Here is a 19321-nt window from a genome sequence, read left to right on the forward strand (position 1 = left end):
TTTGAAGGAATTTACACCTTAAATTCTTTTGTTCTCCTTGCTACAGTGTCGGTGCTAAACCCACTCCAGTTCGGATTTAGATTCCCTCATATTTTATAAAATGTGAGATTCTCATATTCTAAAATTTAAGCAATCCATTTTATCTAACGGTTTAAGTAAATGCAGAAATTTGTGTTACCGAGGCAAGTGGATTTGACATATTAAAAATTAACATTAAAATTAATTATCTCAATAACACATAAACTTTTGTATTTGTTTAAACCGTTAGATGAAATGGAGGAATTAGATTTTAAAAAATATGAGGAGATCTCAATCCTTCTAGTTCAACCACACCACCCAAAACGGCCCTGCAAAAAAAGAAAAAAGAATCATTAATTAAATAATAAGACAAATATAATCAAGAAAACGACAATGTTTGAAAGGGAAAAAAAATCAGGTGAAGATTACTTTGTACTTTTTATAATTTTGACATTAAAACCCTAGTTTTTCTTGCAAGGTGGATAATAAGAAAAAAAACTTCAATTCAAACTCTAGAAGTGGAGCCTTTTAAGATAGCATGTCGCTTTTAAGCAAAATAAAAATAAAGCATATTAACAAATAACTCATCTTTATATCATCATAGCCAAAATCACCCTCTAAAATAACTCATCTTCAATTGAAACGATAATTTTTATCTGCCAACTCAAAATTAGTTTTGACGACTTGCATATGGTCAGCATTTGCAAGTTTCATCCCCCACCCAGTGGGCACGGAAATCAATTAAAGGGTATTGTGAAAACTACAAAAATCTAACAATGTACTTTATTTCTGCAATAAAAGAGGATCGCCTAGTTCAAATTCTCGAGGATCACATTGTGAATGAGGGTAATATTGAAGAACTAAAGGAAGCTGCTAATCTTGCAAAAAGGTGCTTGAGGGTAAGAGGGGAAGATATGCCTTCTATGAAAGAAGTAGCAACGGAGTTGGAGGGACTGTCAATTATGGGGAAGCATCCATGGAGAAAGGCCGATCTTTACACTGAAGAGACTGAATACTTGCTCAATGGCCCTACACACTCTTTCAATATTGATGTTGACATTGGTTCTTCTTCTACTGCCTGGTATGATAGCATGAGGAACAATGTACTGAAACCAGTGGATGATGGCAAATGATTAGTAAGTCCATGGTTCTATATCTGTATCTGTTAATGAAATTAATTAATAATTGATACATCTCTTATTTAGCTATTAGGAAGTTAGACTATATGATGAAAGCAATTGGTGAAATTGAACTTTTGTATGCCTACTATTTTCGAAACTTGTTGTGGATGACTAGTATATATATACTTTTCATAAACGTTTTATTTTTCTCTTTGTTAGTAATTAAGCTAATGCGGTTCGAAAGAATCTCCTCCCTTGCAGGTGGAGTGGTGGCTCCCCTTTCTCTTATCATTTGTCTCTCTTTCTTTTTTTTCTTTTCTTTTTTTTTTTTTTTTTTTTTTTTTTTTTTTTTTTTCATTTTTAGTAAAGTGAAAATATATGAGAGCCTCTACTATCCGGTTTTGGTGTAAAACACCACTTTTACAGCAACCAATATAAGTTTGACACATCACCTAAAACCACACTATGGAATAAGATTGAAAACACCGGATTTTTCAACCAACCCTATCCATCATCCCTTTCTTCTCCATTCTAACCCACTGGGCCAACAAACCAACGCCAAAACCACCTCCACCCCCACTGAATGCAGTCGACGAAAACCTCCATAGCCACCGCCGGAATCCACCAAAACCCAACGTCGGGAACCGCCTAGACCTATAGACAAAAGAAATATTTTTCCCCTTTCAAGAGATCTCACCCGGATATGTTGAGAGCCCCTTCAACAGATTTTTTTTTTTTTTTCTTTTTTTCTGAGCATCAAACAAATTTCATTCATGTATGAGTATGATCCTATTTGCAGAAGAAAAATTCTTAAGAAATGTTGGAGTATATGATCGAATTTTATTGTATTCAAGTCTAATTATAATTGATTTTAGATTTGATTATAATCTTTTACCTTTCAGGTAATCAGATTTGATTTGATATTATCTTCACCTATCATACATCTTTTATCTTCACATACCCGCCCAGTTCTTCTATAAATATGAGCATTTTGTATTGAAAATATCATTAAGAAATAAAAAGCAATATGTAGCATTTTGGGCTTTTCCCCGTGATTGATGTAGGTGTCTAACATGAATAATACTAGAAGTTCATTTTGTGTCCCTCCAAGAATAATGTGACTTTTAAATTATCATTGAACTTGTGATTAATCAATATTGAATTTTGATAAGACGGTAATTTTAAAAGTCATCTCATTTTTGGAAAGACACAAAAAGGTCTTTTAAAATTAATTGTCTAACATAGAACACCTTTTTTATTTTTTCTTTTTACCCGAAGTCATTTTTGGAAGTTTAGGTGATAGAAAGTCACTGCGATGCACGTGATTTCTATTCCATCCAAAAAAGATAGAAAAAGTCCCTAAAGGGTAACTCAATCGGCTGGGGATCACGCCTTATGAAGCGGAGGTCACTAATTCGAATTCCCCTCCCCCTTCCCTTATATGGATATGTCAAATAATAATAATAATAATAATAATAATAATAATAATAATAAAAGATGGAAAAAGATAATAGATGAGCTAATTTCTCAAAGTTTATTAGTTTGTGGGGTCAATTGTCACTTTTTAAACTTTTGTGAGTAAAATGCAAATGTGGTGATAATTTAGGGGAGTTAAAGCATATTTTTTTCCTTTTAATTTAGGGGAAACTTCACTAAGGACCCCCAAACTTCCACCCGTTTTGAAATACCCCTCATGAACTTTAAAATCTCTCAATTTAATCCCCTGAACTTTCGATTGCTCTCAATTTGGACCCCTCCGTCTAAGTCAATCGTTAACTTCAGACGGAACCCTAAACACGTGACTTGCACGTGGTTTTTTACCACTGAACTACCCGTTATACCCTCTGAAGAGATTTCCCAAGCTCGCCGGAACCTTCTCGGAAAAAATGTTGGCTCTCGAACACGACATCATCAAATCCCCGTCAACATCGACTAGAACCTTGCACTCTTCTTCCCCTTCTTCGACTCTGTCAGAATCAAGCAATTCCCCGCTCGTAATCTCCACTCGAAAACCTCGAATCTCTCGAAAGCAGCCCAACCAGAACTACAACGAAGCTACAGCCCTCCTCTCCACGGCCTACCCCAACATCTTCTCCCCCAAACACCTCAAAAAGCCTCGCAAATTCACCGCACAACATGATTCTTTCTTGGTCGAGTCGTCCGAGTTGCTTCTGCCCTTTCGGGTCATTGACAGCTCCAATTTCCTGCTCCACCAACCAATCCAAGAAAAACCCAGTTTCCAAATCCAATCCAAGGTTGCGAATTTCTGTGAAAACCCATGCTAGAGCCTAGGGGAAGTTGATTTCTAAAAAGAAATGAGATTGTAGCGTTGGCCAAAAGAATTCCTGGTAAGGGAATCCATTTCCAATGGGATTGGGTTTTGGCGTGAAATTCGAAATAGGTTTTGGGATGAGAAGGCCGAAGGGGAGGAGGAGTGAGAGCTTTGAGACATGTTGATGAGGGTAACTGGTGGAGTTTTTTGGTGGTGGATGTCCGCCAAATCTCTCCCAAATTCCACAGGCATTCATCAGATTCCGTAGAGAAGAAGAAAAAGAAGGTCAAGAAGCCGCCGGCCATGGAGTTGAAGAACGAGAGATTTCACTTTTAGGTTTAATTTGGGATTTTTTTGAAAAGGGTAGTTTGGACATTTAACGTAGTTAATATGAGGGTATAACGGGTAGTTCAGGTAAAAAGGTCACGTGCAGGTCACGTTTTTCGTTTTTCGTTTGAGGTTAACGATTGATTTAGACGGAGGGGTCCAAATTGAGAGCAATTGAAAGTTCAGGGGACTAAATTGAGAGATTTTGAAGTTCAGGGGGGTATTTCAAAACGGGTGGAAGTTTGAGGGTCCTTAGTGAAGTTTCCCCTTTAATTTAATAGCTATCGAGTGCACAAGAGAGATTTTCTCAAAAAAAAAAAAAAAGAAAAAGAAAAAAAAAAGCATTATGTAATTTATTTTAGAAGTTTGATGGTATATATTTTTATCATGCATTTACAAGTTTCCATTTAATTTATTTTTTGAAACAACGGAAATATTTTCTAACAGACGGAGCCCTAACGGGCCGTAGTTTTGAGTCCGTCAAATGTTATACTGTGGATGGAAAATGATTTGAAAGTGAATTGTTTCCGAATTTCAAAGTGGAGCGGCAAACGGTCCGAATTTCGACCCATAAGTTTTGAACTTGAAGAAAAATAATCACATGTGCCCATGAATGATAGTTGGTCCTGTCCAGACTAATATGGATGGGCTGAACAACATTCTTGCTGTTTTGCAAAAGAATGCACCATAAACATACTTTTTTTCTTGGGTCGAAGGACATTGACTGGTGTCTGTTCGGTTAGGACAACAACCACCGGTGATTAGGCCACGAGTGGGCTGAACAGGTTGTTGGAATATGACTGGGCTGGACTATGGCTAGCAGCCTTAGGCTGGATGGCAATCAGCAACAGGGATTCTACTAATAAGACGGTGACCTTCCGGTAGTTTCAATGGTATTAATAGTTTATTCAATATTACAATATTACATTTATAATTAACACATAAATGTGTTTGTTGAAGTAGACTACTGTAGTTTGTACACCTTCCCTATTCCACCACATATTGAAGTCAACATTGGAATCTTTCGCCAGGCTTATTTTTTCAAGTCTCTCGCGATGTTAACATATCTCAACAAGAAAAGATCAAGAGATTCTAAATTAAAAATATTTCCTATTTTCACTCGAAGTAATGCCGTTCCCTTATGCAATTGATTACCTCACATTTTCAGGATTCAAGGAACGGCGAACCCAATTAATGGGCCCTGTTTATTCAAGAAATCCCATCTCAAGAAAATTAAGCATAAAACTTTTGGTTTACGATACTTCTTTTATATAAAAACTGCCACTTATTTGACCGTAAGAGTACTAGCAGCAATTTTTATTAATTTTTTTAATAAATTAATTTAGATAACCAATTTACTTTATATTTTTTTTTATTCAAATAAATTCCATAATAATTTTTCTTTATTTTTTATCTATACTATTAAAATTTTTATTTCAAATAAATACTAGAGGACGGAGAAAACCATATTTTCTTTCATTTCTTTTATCTCTCTTTTTCCTAGCATTTATTTGAAAAAATAGTTAAATTAATGATTTTTTCTTTTCTCTTGTATTTATATGAAATAATATTTAAATGGTATAAAAAAATAATAAAGAAAGTTAGTGTGAAATTTATTTGAGTAAAGAAACAAAAGATAATTTAGTTCTTTAAATTTAAAGAAAATCTAAGAAACACTGTTGTACAGTGTTCAATCAGTTCAAAGAAAACGATCGCTCAGTGTTCAATCAGTTCAATAAGAAAATCAAAGAAAACGATCAGTACTGTTCAATCAGTTCACGAATGTCTTACAGATTTTTTTGCATTATTGCGAGAATTACGTCACCTACTGAATGCATGAATGAAATTTCCTTTTGTGGCTGCTCCGATTTTCTTTACGCATGGCAAGTACATATGTCGCTCTTAGTCAATTTTGGCTTAGTCTTCAAGATTTGTTGCGATTATATATCTATTCTAACAATATATTTTTGCTCTCAATGACAAATTAAACTGAGGTTTTTTTTTTTTTAATGTAATTAATGCAGTCCAAGGATCGTTGAAGACGCAGATTAATTAAGGTAATTAAAGACTTTAGGCAGCCAATTGTTATTTAGATGCAATATCTATGTATGTAAAGGCCATGTCATGCATACCCGGCTGGCACATTGATTAATATTGAGTGGGTCTTCCATCCGGTAACCACTCGTCCGGTATTCTTCAATATTATAACACACCTTCTCTGATTGTCCCCAGTTCTTTCACAATTTTTAGCACCAAAAACCTGTTGGCTGTGACACTTATGCATTCCTCTTAATGGTTTCTACATAGACGGAGACATCAAAACCATCTCAAAGCCATGTTGGTTAACGTTGTTTGTTGGACATGCAACGTGATTAGATATTGGAAGCAACAATAAATCATAAAAAAAAGGCTATTTGCTCATATTTTATCCTCATTTGTGTATATCTTTTATATGTATTTTTAATTTTAAATAAAAATTTATAATAAACCATGCATACATAGATCGATATTAGATAGCCAAACATGGGAATCGTACTCAACTTCTTCTTCTTTTTTTTTTTTAGTAGAAAAAAATTCGGTTAAAACTAAAAATAGTACATATATGAGGCTTATGGGTGTGGTCAACCACCTCTTTCGGATGACCAACTACTCCAAAAATCTTAAGGAATGGTTCGACCACCTCTTTTTGGGTGGTTGGTTGAAGAAGTCATTTCTTACAATTTTTTTTCTAAAAAATAGATGGTGTAACAAAATCGTGACCAAATAAATAATGATGATTTTAAAAGTTTTAAGTAGATGCTTTTAATGGAAACCTTTAAAACTTGTTTTATTTATTTATTTAATTGGGTTCCTCAGTCAACAACCCACTTTTAGCATTACTGTTATCATTTATTCGAATACTACAATAGTTAAAATACATTAACATGTAAGTTTCTTGCATTTAGAGAAGTTGTCTCTCTATTTTGATTCAATGTTCTCAATCAAAACTATTGCTATAATCTTTTATTACAATGAATAATCCTTTTCAATTATATTGTGTTAAGTAGGTATTAGTAGTGGCATTGGACAGAAGAACGAGTTCTTCAAATGATGGTTTATTGTTACAACAACAATTATCTTCTCATGAAGCCAATGTAGAGAAGACCAAATTATCTTTAAAGTCAAGCACCCTGCATTAAGAGACTTTTTTTCTTGGTTCAAAACAGTGGTCGAAGGACAATGACTGGTGTCGGTTCAGTTGGGACAGCCACCACCGGTGATTAGGCCACAATTGGGCTAAACAGGTGGTTGATAGCTAGACCACATATGACAGCATGAATGACAATGTCACATTAGCCTTGGGGGATGGCAGATGAATGTGGCATGATAACATATGCCCTTCATACCCTTTTTTTCTAATGCAATTTCCTGCTCTATTGTCCTAAAAGTAATGTAGGGGAGAAAAATAATGAACTTGCTACTGGAAGAATAGGTTAAAAGCTCTATACAAAATAAAGTTTTTTGTAGTCTTTGTCACGCTCCCCTCCTTGCGTTTAATGTAAATTAGTTGTTGTTTTTAGTTACTTGGTTACTGTAGTATTTCATTGTATCTCCATATGCCTATGAATGTATGGTGTTTTGGTTAAAAAAAAAAAGAATATATGGTGTTTAATATACAATGAATATATGGTGTTTAATACATTTCTATCAAAGAAGGCCAGGTAGACATCTTGAAGTATGTAGCCTATCAGTGTCTCAATTGTCTTCTGGGAGTCCCCGCTTTCATAATTTCCAACAACAAAAAACGAGTTCATGGCCATTGGCTGTGACACTTATGCATACCTTAAAGGTTTCCAGAACAATGACCCCTTTTCCATAGGCTGCATGTCCGTATGTCAAAACATTAGCAATGTGGCCAATCATTCTCTGGGATTGGGTGTTGCAAGGTAGAGATTCCGCCTGTTTCAAAAATTTTACTTTGGAAGCATTTAGCTTTAATAATCACCATGGAATTTCGAGGTTCAATCCATGCAGCTATGCTTTTGTTCTTAAACAAGACCAGTTCAACTTCTCCTCCCATTATCTTTACACTCTAAAAGACAATACAACAGTTCCCATGGTTCTTGATTGGGCTATCGGTAATCAAACATGTGAATATGCTCTGACCAAGTCAGATTATGTATGTGGAGGGAACAGCAAGTCGGATTACTTTTTCATTTTTTTTTTAGTGCCATCTGGGTTAGAAGTTGACTCGACAGTGATAATAGACGGGTCTACTACTAATACAACCAATGGTATTAATAGTTTATTAAGGCCTCGTTTGCTTCGCGGAATGTCTAGTCCACTGAAAAATGATTATTACTGAGAATAGAAGAGTGTGAAATATATTAGCTATTTATATTCCTTTATTTGGTTGTAACGCTAGAATAGACTAGCTAATTACATTCGTTCGTTTAGTACAATACAATATGTTAGTGAATGGAATCATGTTGTGATCAAATTTCCTAAAATACCCTTATAATACAAATATAATTTATATTATTAAGGACTTTCATTATTTTTCTTTTCTTTTAAACATAAACAACTTTACTATAATTTCTTTTTCTTTTTTGTTTTTAATTATGTAAGGTATGTGGCCTTCCTTTTTCTTTTTTTTTTTTTTTTTTGCAATTATGCTACAAAATTATTTATATATAAAAAAAAATATATAGTTAGAGAAAACATAATCGAACTCAATCTTGAAATCAAAAAAATATAGTTGGAGAATGTACAAAGAATCAAAAGAAATAAAAAAAACATATTATATATTTGTATTTTATAGAAACCTTGTAAATTCTATTTCTCTGTCAAAGAAAAAAAAAATTGAGAAAAAAGGGAATCGGAGAAACAAAATAATAATAAAAAAAAAGGTACATAAATAAAAAAAACAGAGAAACGGAGAAAAGAAAATCAGAGAGAAATGGTACAAAGAAGGGAGACGGCATAGAGGAAAAAAAAAATTCATTTGCACTTGTAGAAAAATTGTACCAGAAGAAGAATCAGGGAGAAAATAAAAAAATTGTACAAGAAAAATCAGAGATAAAATAAAAAGAGAGAAAAAGAAATTCATCACACCTGTATCCTAGCTCATAATGTATACAACATGGTCGTATCTTAAAGATACACGTCTGCCACAAGTCCCATCACGTGTCAGGTGTGGGGAGAAGTATGGGACATCCTCGTAGGCTCAAACCCGACCTTAACCAGCCAGCTCAAATTTTGATCTTTTAGAATTTATTTTGAATGCCTCCATCGTGGGATTCCTACGATCGCGGTTCGGCTTTCATAATAAGAGGGCATTTCCTCAATATTTTGATTGGATTTGTTCTTCACTGTCGGTCTGATACCTAATAGTTACCCCATTCCCATGGCTGTCATGCCTGCGTGACCAAGCCTTGAGAATTTATGGCATGTTTGCGACCTAATTGATATGGAGTTAATCTTGAGCTGGGTAATTTGGTCAACCTTGGAATTAAAGAAAAAAAAAGGCAGGGCCGTCAAAAGGGGCAAAAAAAAAAAAAAAAAAAAAAAATTTACGCTTCTCTTTATTTGTTCCAATAGGTTGTTCAATGGTTATCTGCCTACTGTTATTGCTTATATAGATTCTTGACTCTGGCAGTTAGCACGGACCCTAATCAACCAAAATATATTCGATTAGATTAAAGTAATAAACCTTCAAAAGCATGACCGTACACTGCATGATCGATGCATGACTCCTTCTTTAACCCACGGGGTTGACGTTGACTAATGTATGTCTTTGTGTTAGGTCTTTCTCATCACGTGTAGCGTGGTAGTAGGAGACTTCTACCAATCCAAGGTCTTCGTGTCACGACAACAATTAGAGACTTTCGCCATCTATCCATTGGGAATCGGGTTCACCATTCCATATTTAAGTTTACAAATACCAACTTAATTAAGGCCACTCAACCAATAACCTTATAATTACAGTCAAACCAATTTTAATATTATATGAGCCAACATGCATGTCCGGATTTCTGATGTAAATAGAAAGCTTTGTAATAGTTAGGATCTTGACTTGGATGTATTGCATTGTTGGGAAATTTTGATTGTTGGGATGAGCCAGCTATGTTGGCTCGATCTCTGTATGTTTTGTGTTCTAGTGCTTTGCAAGAAGTGTGGTACTTGTAATTATTGTTTGGTTCAATGAAAATTTTCATTCTTCTAAAAAAAAATGTGCTAACATAAATCTTAGCACGACCAAATTAACTTTCTCGCTTGAATAGCCTTTGAGTGAAGGTGAATCGAACTTGAGTACTTAATGAATCACAAGTTTCCCAGGAGACTCTTCTCTGCTCAAACTTCTCTATGAAATTATTGTTCAAACTTGATCAATGTGTTTTCAAGTATTTGTAATTATTATTATTATTAATATTTTTTTTTTGTACTTTCTGAACAAGTAATTCCAAGTCCAGAATAACAAAGCAGAGCCTTTAAGCCTAGGGGAAGAAAAGAGGCAGGACTACAAAAAAAAAAAAACATTTGTACCCTTCTCTTTATTTCTTCCAACAGATTGTTCAATGATTAGCTCGAACCCTAATCAGCCTAAATATATTGATCTATTATGGAGCTAGCAGCTGAGTCAACCAATTCACATAATAAACCTTTAAAATTAAAAGCACGCCCGCTTTAATTAAGAACTTGCATGTCTGATGGCTCCGTATAATATGGTGGTAATTAACATGGGTGTAAACAGTTGTTGAGATACCTGGGTCTCCAAAATCTATCCTATAAGGGGGTTCACGTGTAATTAATTGTTGCTTTATTTGACCTTAACTTTTCTTTTTTCTTTTTTATTTTTTTATTTTTTTTTACTTGCGTTAATATGCTCTGGGTCAAGCCCGAAACAACCTTTACGTCAAATTAACGAGCATAAAATTGCACAGAACACAACACAGACGCATGCTTGGCCCAATGGCCCTGTAGAAAATTGCCTTCTTGGAGGGTGAAGACCATCTGATCATCATTCCCTCCCTCGATCACTTGAACTTAAAGCAAGACCAGAAGCAACGATCTTTAATGAGAATGCTAACATATATATTAACATTAACAAGTAATTATGCTTCCATCCAATATTGCACATATATATACAAACAAAATGATATAAGTTTTCCTGTGGGTCCATTTGGTACATGGAGAACTTCATATATTTATCATTCTAAAAAGGACTTTATAATTTCTTTAGGATATGAATTTCTTACAAATTAGATAGTAAGACTTATTTCCATTTAGTTTTTAAAAGAGTTAGGTATCCTTTAAATATGTGAAAAAATAACATTTTTTTAACATTATTAAAAAATATATATATATATGAAAACGCGGTTAAATTACGAGTTATCTCAAAAGCTTAAACTGATAGAAATAGGTAAATTTAATCACTTAATCAATACTTTAACATTCCCCCTCACGTGTAGGCTCGAACTCCCTTTTAATAAGTGAGGCCCAACACAAAGAATATTTAATTTAATGGGAGGTGATTAGATGGAGTTAAGGTTCGATTCCAGTACCTTTAGCTCTGATAACATGTTAAATTACCAATTATCTCAAAAACTTGCTATTAAAAAGAAATGGACCGGACACATAGCACTTTAAAAGTACTGAAACTTTAATACCAAATTTGTAAGAATTTCAATTTCCTGTCTATTTCTTTACTAATTCATCCACGACTTAGTCTCCCCACACCACATGTACAGCCATACGTACAGGTGCTTCCCATTTATAAAAAGGGGGTGATTCAAGGTTGCCGGCTGCACAAAGAAAGAACAAGTTTAACAAAAGAAAAGAGACATATAGAAAGGAATGCTAAGCTTAAAAAAAAAAAAAAAAAAACCTTTTACAACATGACGTTGCACAATATAATTGAAAATGAGATAAATTTAACTTTTGAAAAATCTAATTATATTGTGACACATCATATTATAAAAGTTTTTTTATATTGTTTGTAAACCTAAATTAGCAAACTTGGCTTTAAAGACTTAAAATTTCTTAGAAGAAATTAAAGACAAAAACCCGTGCAATATATATATATATATATATATATATATATATATATATATATAGCACCGGTTATTGACTAGTATAGGAATGAATTATGAGTATCAAAGTCTGGCCCATGTAGAGGAACAAAATGTACAACAAGGCTTCGTTTGATAAACGTTTCTCCATGATTTTGGCACTACACTATTTATCTCACTTTTTCATTTTTTTAATATTCTCTTACTTTTTACATCACATCAACCATTTTTTATTACTATTCAAATAAAAAAATTACTACAAAATAAAATTTTTTCATTTTTCCATACAAAACATTCTTACTTTTTTACCTTTAAAAAAAAAAAAATTCTTATTTTTTTTTCACATCAATCACTTTTTGCTACAGTATCAAACCAAAACCAAAACAAAATCATTTATCCAACGAACCCTTAGGTGAGGTTTCGCAACCGGGTTGCGCCCGCCTTGTTACTGTGCAATGTCGGTAATGGTGCCTTCCAACACATGACTCATCAAACCTAGTTTTTAAAATGACCTTTTTACCCATTCATTTGTTTTTCCAGCGCACAGACTCTTCTTCTACACGCAAGTCTTCTCCCTCTGCGAGCCCCCCACGCCATTTCCCTTCAATCCCTTTTCCTCCTGATTCTCCCTTTCCCTCTCCTGCTCCTTCTCTCTCTCTGTCTCCCCATCCCTCTTCTGACTCACAGATCGACTCACGTAAGCCCTCGGACCATTATTCCTTTTAGGCCGACTCTCAGGCGGAGCAGAACCATAATTTAAGTCCTCAACAGTCCCGCGGTTTGCATTGAAGCTCAATTGTGGGTTTGGGTTTTGGGTTGGATTGGGGTTCGGGTTCAAATTCAGGTTCACCGGTTCACTTCGGTGGTGGCAGTGGATCCTCTCGGAACCCACTGATGGCGAGCGCCTTGGGCAGGAAATCTAGTCCTATCCCTTCGATCATTTCGAGCTTGATAGCTCATATTCCCCAAAGCCAAACACCCAAAGCTTGTATCCACTAACTACAAACCAAACTCTTCAATTCTCACCCAACCACAAACACAATACCTAGATTCTTTAACTGCAACAACAACAAAAACATTGAACAAGAAATGAGCATGGCATCAAAGGCGGTTCACGGTTGATCGAATCACACATACAATGGACCCAAAATATAAAATCCTAACTATTTGCCTAGAGAATCAGTGAAAAATGAATGAAACTACTTTAAAATCCTACACAATAGAAATAACCGTAAAATCAGCTATAAAGCATCCAAAATCCCAATTTCCAAACATTTCCCTCCCCCGATTTTCTAGACAACCAAACAAACAGGGAAAAAAACTCAAAAAGTGGCCAGAGAAAGATAAGGGCACTATGGTCAAAGAAGGTGAAATATTGATGTTAAAAGTTCAAAGTTTAATGGTCAACTGGTCAAAAGGTTAATAGGGTCAACCCGGTGGAATTGAACCAGGCTGTTGGTTAGTCAAGCTCCGGAGTCCCGTATAAAATTGGGTAACATGCAATTTATCTTTATCATCAGTTGTCGGTTTGACTACGACTTTATAAGACTTGATAATTAGGCCTGTAAATGAGCCGAGCCGGTCCGAGCTTTGGCAAACTCGGACCGGCTCATTGAAACAGACCTAGAATCGAGCCGATCTCGAGCTCGAGCCGAGCTTGTAAACCCCGGCTCAAGACCAACTCGTTAGGGTATTTGACACGCTCGGGATCGCACTTGGGATCGGTAATGGGAATATGCGAGCCGAGTCGAGCCCTCAATTAGCTCGACTCGGCTCGAGCTCGAGATAGAGACATAGATTTGATGATGGCGAAATCGAGCCCGAGCCTGAACTCGAGCTCATTTAGAAAGCCTTTTGAGCCTTAAACGGGTAGCTCGGCCCGTTTAAGGCTCGTTACTACAATTAAGAATTATATTAAAACACATTTACAGTTCCAAAATTTTCTAAGTTAATTCCAACTGCCAATTACAAATCAGTTAATTCCAAAATGCCAATTACAAATCAGGTAAGATTCACTATAACAACTTAACAAGTTATATCCAAGACAAATTGTCAAATAGTACCAATGTAAAATTCAGGACAAATATAACTTACAAATTACAATAGCATTAAAGCAGAAATTAAAAACACCTAAAATTACAAGCTTAGACAATTATATTAGGGCCTTACAAATCAAGCAACTTCAAATTGAAGAAAACAAATTAATCTACAAATAGAAGAATTACAAATCAAATTGAAAAAATTATAAATGACTGAAATGAGTCAAATGACCAAAAGCAAAAATTCATCTAAAGAGACTACTCTTCATCCTGGCCACCAACTATCCACACCAGTCCACTGTCCACACTGCATTCAATGAAGAAAAAAAAATGTGTTAGATGTTTTTAACTCCCTTGCAAGATGTCAAGGGAGTTTTATCACTTAAGATTGGAGTAATTAGTAAGTATTCAAAACTGAGATGAGTAAATGCACATAAAAATTAAACAATGGAAAATGAGGATATCAGGAAACAGTATGTGTGATGTGTTCCACTTGCAGTTGACACTGACCAGCCTGGCCGTGACCCACACCCACACTGCAATCCATGTAAAATAGTACCAATGTAAAATTCAGGACAAATATAACTTACAAATTACAATAGCATTAAAGCAGAAATTAAAAACACCTAAAATTACAAGCTTAGACAATTATATTAGGGCCTTACAAATCTAGCAACTTAAAATTGAAGAAAACAAGTAATCTCAACAGATAGCAGCAGCATAAAACAAATTAGATATTGAGTCACAAGACACAAACATATAGCAGAAGCAGTAACATACTAACATAAACCAGTGCATCAGGTAATTTTCCAAGTTAATTCCAACTGCCAATTACAAATCAGGTAAGATTCACTATAAGTCTATAACAAGTTATATCCAAGACAAATTGTCAACTAGTACCAATGTAAAATTCAGGACAAATATAACTTACAAATTACAATAGCATTAAAGCAGAAATTAAAAACACCTAAAATTACAAGCTTAGACAATTATATTCGGGGCTTACAAATCAAACAACTTCAAATTGAAAAAAAAACAAGTAATTTCAACAGATAGCAGCAGCATAAAACAAATTAGAAATTGAGTCACAAGCCACAAACATATAGCAGAAGCAGTAACATAAACCAGTGCATCAGGTAATTTTCCAAGTTAATTCCAACTGCCAATTACAAATCAGGTAATTCCAAATGCCAATTACAAATCAGGTAAGATTCACTGGTAAATCTATAACAAGTTATCCAAGACAAATTGTCAAATAGTACCAATGTAAAATTCAGGACAAATATAACTTACAAATTACAATAGCATTCAAGCAGAAATTAAAAACACCTAAAATTACAAGCTTAGACAAATTATATTAGGGCCTTACAAATCAAACTTCAAATTGAAAAAAATAAGTAATCTCAACAGATAGCAGCAGCATAAAACAAATTAGAAATTGAGTCACAAGTGACAAGCCACAACTAATCTCAACAGATAGCAACCACAGAATCATAAACAGAAATAAACAGAAATATTTCAACTAATTTTTCTGTTTTCTGTTTAGGGCCTTATAAACGAGTACATCACAACTATTCTCAACAGATAGCAACCACAGAATCATAAGCATAATTGCATAAACCAGTGTATGATGTCTATCCAACTAATCACAACTCAGTAGCATAAAGAAATAAATATGATATTTATAAGCACATTTTTTAGATATTTTCAGGTATATAAAATGCAACAACTTAAAAATACCAAACTAGTAGTAGTAACAAGCATATGAAAATGTGGCAGCTTTTAACGAAGTTTCTTAAAAGCGGAGACAAGGAGCCAATGAATGAATAATCACTGTAAACACAAACAAACCAAAAATATTGTTAGCAAATTTTTACTCCCTTGCATCTAGTTAGTCAAAGACACAAAGTCTTTGACCTTTAATAAACGAGTCAAGGGAGGTCCAAATAATCAAATTTTCAAATAAAATTTTTGCTGCAAAATGAAAACAATTAAATGAACAAGGAAGAAAGATATTACCTCAACATGCTCAAATGATCAAGAGAGTTTCCAACAAAAGTACAATATGGCACATTGGCACTTAAACATTTCAAAATAAAACATAGTTAACAAAATACAGACTTAATAAGCAAAGGGAGACCGAATCCAAACATTTCAAAATAAAACATAGTTATCAAAATACAGACTTAATAAGCAAATGGAGACTGAAACCAAAAATGAAGTGTTCAAATTACAGACTTAAAGAAGTAAAGGACTGGAATAGATTGTAAATTGTAATAGTAATACACTCCCTGTCTGAAATTCTGCATCACATCACATTCAGGTAGTTGAAGTTGTAGTTGTAGGCAACTCCACTTCAACCAATTTCTACAAAAACAAACCCAAATTTAATATGGTGAATTCATACATAAATAAAATTTAGTAAAACTCTAAATAGTCTAAATACATAAATTGGAAAGAAAACTTACATCACCAGCAGATTTTCTCTTGATGCCATGAAGTGCTCTCACCCAATCTGAACCACATAAGAGCATCTGAACAGTGTCAGGGGATAATGATGCTCTATGAGGTTCAATAACCCTACCACCAGCACTGAAGGAGGATTCAGAAGCAACTGTACTTATGGGAACAGCCAAGATATCCTTTGCCATTCTAGACAATATACGGTACTTCAAGGCATTACATTTCCACCATGCCAAAGCATCAAAATTTGTTTCCATATATACTCCATTCTCATTCCTACCACAAATGTAAACATCCTCTTCAAGATAAACATCCAAATCTGTTTTAATGGGCCGGATGATGTCACTACTTCTTATATGGTCAGCAAACCTTGATCGACCTTCAGAAATTTGGGACACCACATCTCCAACAATTGCACTTGAGGAAGAACAAGAAGGAACATTTACTTGGGCAAGTTGGGCAGTTTCTTGCAATATACAAGCCGTATGGGCAGAAACATACGACTCAAATAACTATTTCAGAACTGCCAACACATTGTTAATGTGACTACAAGCTTCGGTCAAAGGATAGATGATAGGGAAACAAAAATTGATCAACTTCATCTTGTATCTAGGATCCAAGACAGCAGCTATGGACATCAACAAATTGCTATCACCCCAATACTTATCAAATTTGTCACTCATCCTACTTGCCATTGACCTCATGTACTCATTCCTATCATCACACTTGATCATCAAAACTTCTTTCATCCTCCAAACCTCAGGTAAATACAGATTTGCAGTGGGGTACTCACTACCAGAAACAACATTGGTTACATCATTGAAAACTGACAAAACCTGGTTCACATTTCCCACTGTTCTGGAGTTACAACCCACTGAAATGCTTGCTCAACTCTATGGTACCTAGGGAACACTTCTTTAAACTTAATTGCAGTGTCCAACATCAAATAGGTGCTGTTCCAACGTGTCGGGACATCTAAAATCAGCTTCTTACAGGGTAAATGCAATCTCTTTGCTATCTCACTAAACACATTCAACCTACTTTCAGACGCCACAATATATTTTATCCCCTGCCTAACATCATCTATAATACCCCTAATTTCAGCAAGCCCAGATTGCACCAACAAGTTTGTAATGTGTGCACAACACCTAACATGAAACAACCTACCCCCAACCAACAAAGCATTCTTCAACTCAAAATCATCTTTTATAATTCTAATTGCAGAATCATTAGCTGAAGCATTATCAACAGTAATGGTATGAATTTTATCCTCTATCCCCCAATCAGAAAAACAATTCCTTAATGCATCAGCAATCACAACACCAGAATGTGGAGGAGGTACATTGCAAAAATTTAAAATTCTTTTTTGGAGGCACCAAGTTGAATCCACAAAATGGCAAGTCACCACCATATATGACACTCTTTGACAAGAGGTCCACATATCGGTGGTGATGTTCACCTTGTCAACCAATTTCAAAAGTGTTCTCAGCTTCCTTTTTTCATTTTGGTATGTGGTAATGCAATCATTCCTAACGGTTGCACGGCTTATTTTTTTCCAGTGGGGTGTGCAGGCCCTCATGAACTTATTAAAAAGTTCATGCTCCATCATATTAAAAGGGTACTCGTGAAGTAGCACCATATGAGAAGCAAGTTCCCTAACCCTACTCTCTTTGTAACTAAAACTTGTCAAACTTCCCACACCATCATTGTCACTGCTAGGCTCAAATGACAAAGTACTTTGCTTTTTTGAACTACTAAACTCAACATATCTTACACATAAAGTCAAATGCCTATTTAGGGTTGAGGTAGTACTAGATTTTCCAACAGCAAACAATCTCTTACACCAATTGCATTGTGATTTTTTAACCCCCCCTATTGTAACTGAAACAAAGTCATTCCAGATTTTGGAAGTCTTTTGCCTTTCCCTCTTTTGATATTGTCCATTCTCACTCAGGCCACTTCCATCCCCATCTCCATCCCCAGCCCCTTGGCCCCCATCCCCAGCCGCAACCGCAGCCCCAGCCCCAGCCCCATCACCAGCCCCATCACCAACAACAGCAGGACAACCAGTGTTAACAGGTTGGCTTGGGTTATTTTCAGTGCTACCAGACTCAACAGATACAGGTGTAAGGATCACAGTACGTGTATCATCAAGTACATCAACTTCAATACCTTCCAATTCCATAGACTGACTCATAATCTCCATAACTGTTAATTAAAAAATTTAATTGATGAGCAACTTCAACCTTTCTATGTTCAAATTTCAAAGATGGCAAAATTTTACACACAAATAATTCATAGTTGTTCTAACCCTAAACAGAAGACAGGAAAATAATTCAAAGTTGTTCAAACCCTAAACAGAAAACAGAAAAAATAAGTTGAAATAGTTGTTCTAAGTTCTAACCCTCAACAGAAAACAGAATGCATTTGCATCCATAGTTGTTCAAACCATAAACAGAAAACAGAAAAAATAAGTTGAAATAGTTGTTCTAACCCTAAACAGAAGACAGGAAAATAATTCAAAGTTGTTCAAACCCTAAACAGAAAACAGAAAAGATAAGTTGGAAATAGTTGTTCTAACCCTAAACAGAAAACATAATGCATTTGTATCCATAGTTGTTCAAACCATAAACAGAAAACAGAAAAAATAAGTTGAAATAGTTGTTCTAACCCTAAACAGAAGACAGGAAAATAATTCAAAGTTGTTCAAACCCTAAACAGAAAACAGAAAAAATAAGTTGAAATAGTTGTTCTAAGTTCTAACCCTAATCAGAAAACAGAATGCATTTGTATCCATAGTTGTTCAAACCCTAAACAGAAAACAGAAAAAATAAGTTGAAATAGTTGTTCTAAGTTCTAACCCTAAACAGAAAACAGAATGCATTTGTATCCAAAGTTGTTCAAACCCTAAACAGAAAACAGAAAAAATAAGTTGAAATAGTTGTTCTAAGTTCTAACCCTAAACAGAAAACAGAATGCATTTGTATCCATAGTTGTTCAAACCATAAACAGAAAACAGAAAAAATAAGT

At 34.8% G+C, this 19321-nt stretch overlaps 1 protein-coding gene and 2 pseudogenes across 1 annotated transcript; 2 read left to right on the forward strand and 1 right to left on the reverse strand.

Moving 5' to 3' along the window:
- Positions 1 to 794: 794 nt before the first annotated feature.
- On the forward strand, positions 795 to 1151 carry LOC148584620 (wall-associated receptor kinase 3-like). Its single transcript, XM_088518541.1, has one exon. The coding sequence runs from the start codon at positions 795 to 797 to the stop codon at positions 1149 to 1151; it is 357 nt and encodes a 118-aa protein (XP_088374667.1).
- A 1688-nt stretch (positions 1152 to 2839) lies between these two features.
- LOC148584621 (uncharacterized) lies at positions 2840 to 3870 on the forward strand (annotated as a pseudogene).
- A 12277-nt stretch (positions 3871 to 16147) lies between these two features.
- LOC148584622 (zinc finger BED domain-containing protein RICESLEEPER 2-like) lies at positions 16148 to 18497 on the reverse strand (annotated as a pseudogene).
- Between the last annotated feature and the right edge of the window lie 824 nt (positions 18498 to 19321).

The sequence above is a fragment of the Corylus avellana genome, chromosome 7 (genome assembly GCF_965113065.1).
Source record: "Corylus avellana chromosome 7, dhCorAvel1.hap1.2, whole genome shotgun sequence".
In the NCBI taxonomy this organism is placed as follows: Eukaryota; Viridiplantae; Streptophyta; class Magnoliopsida; order Fagales; family Betulaceae; genus Corylus; species Corylus avellana.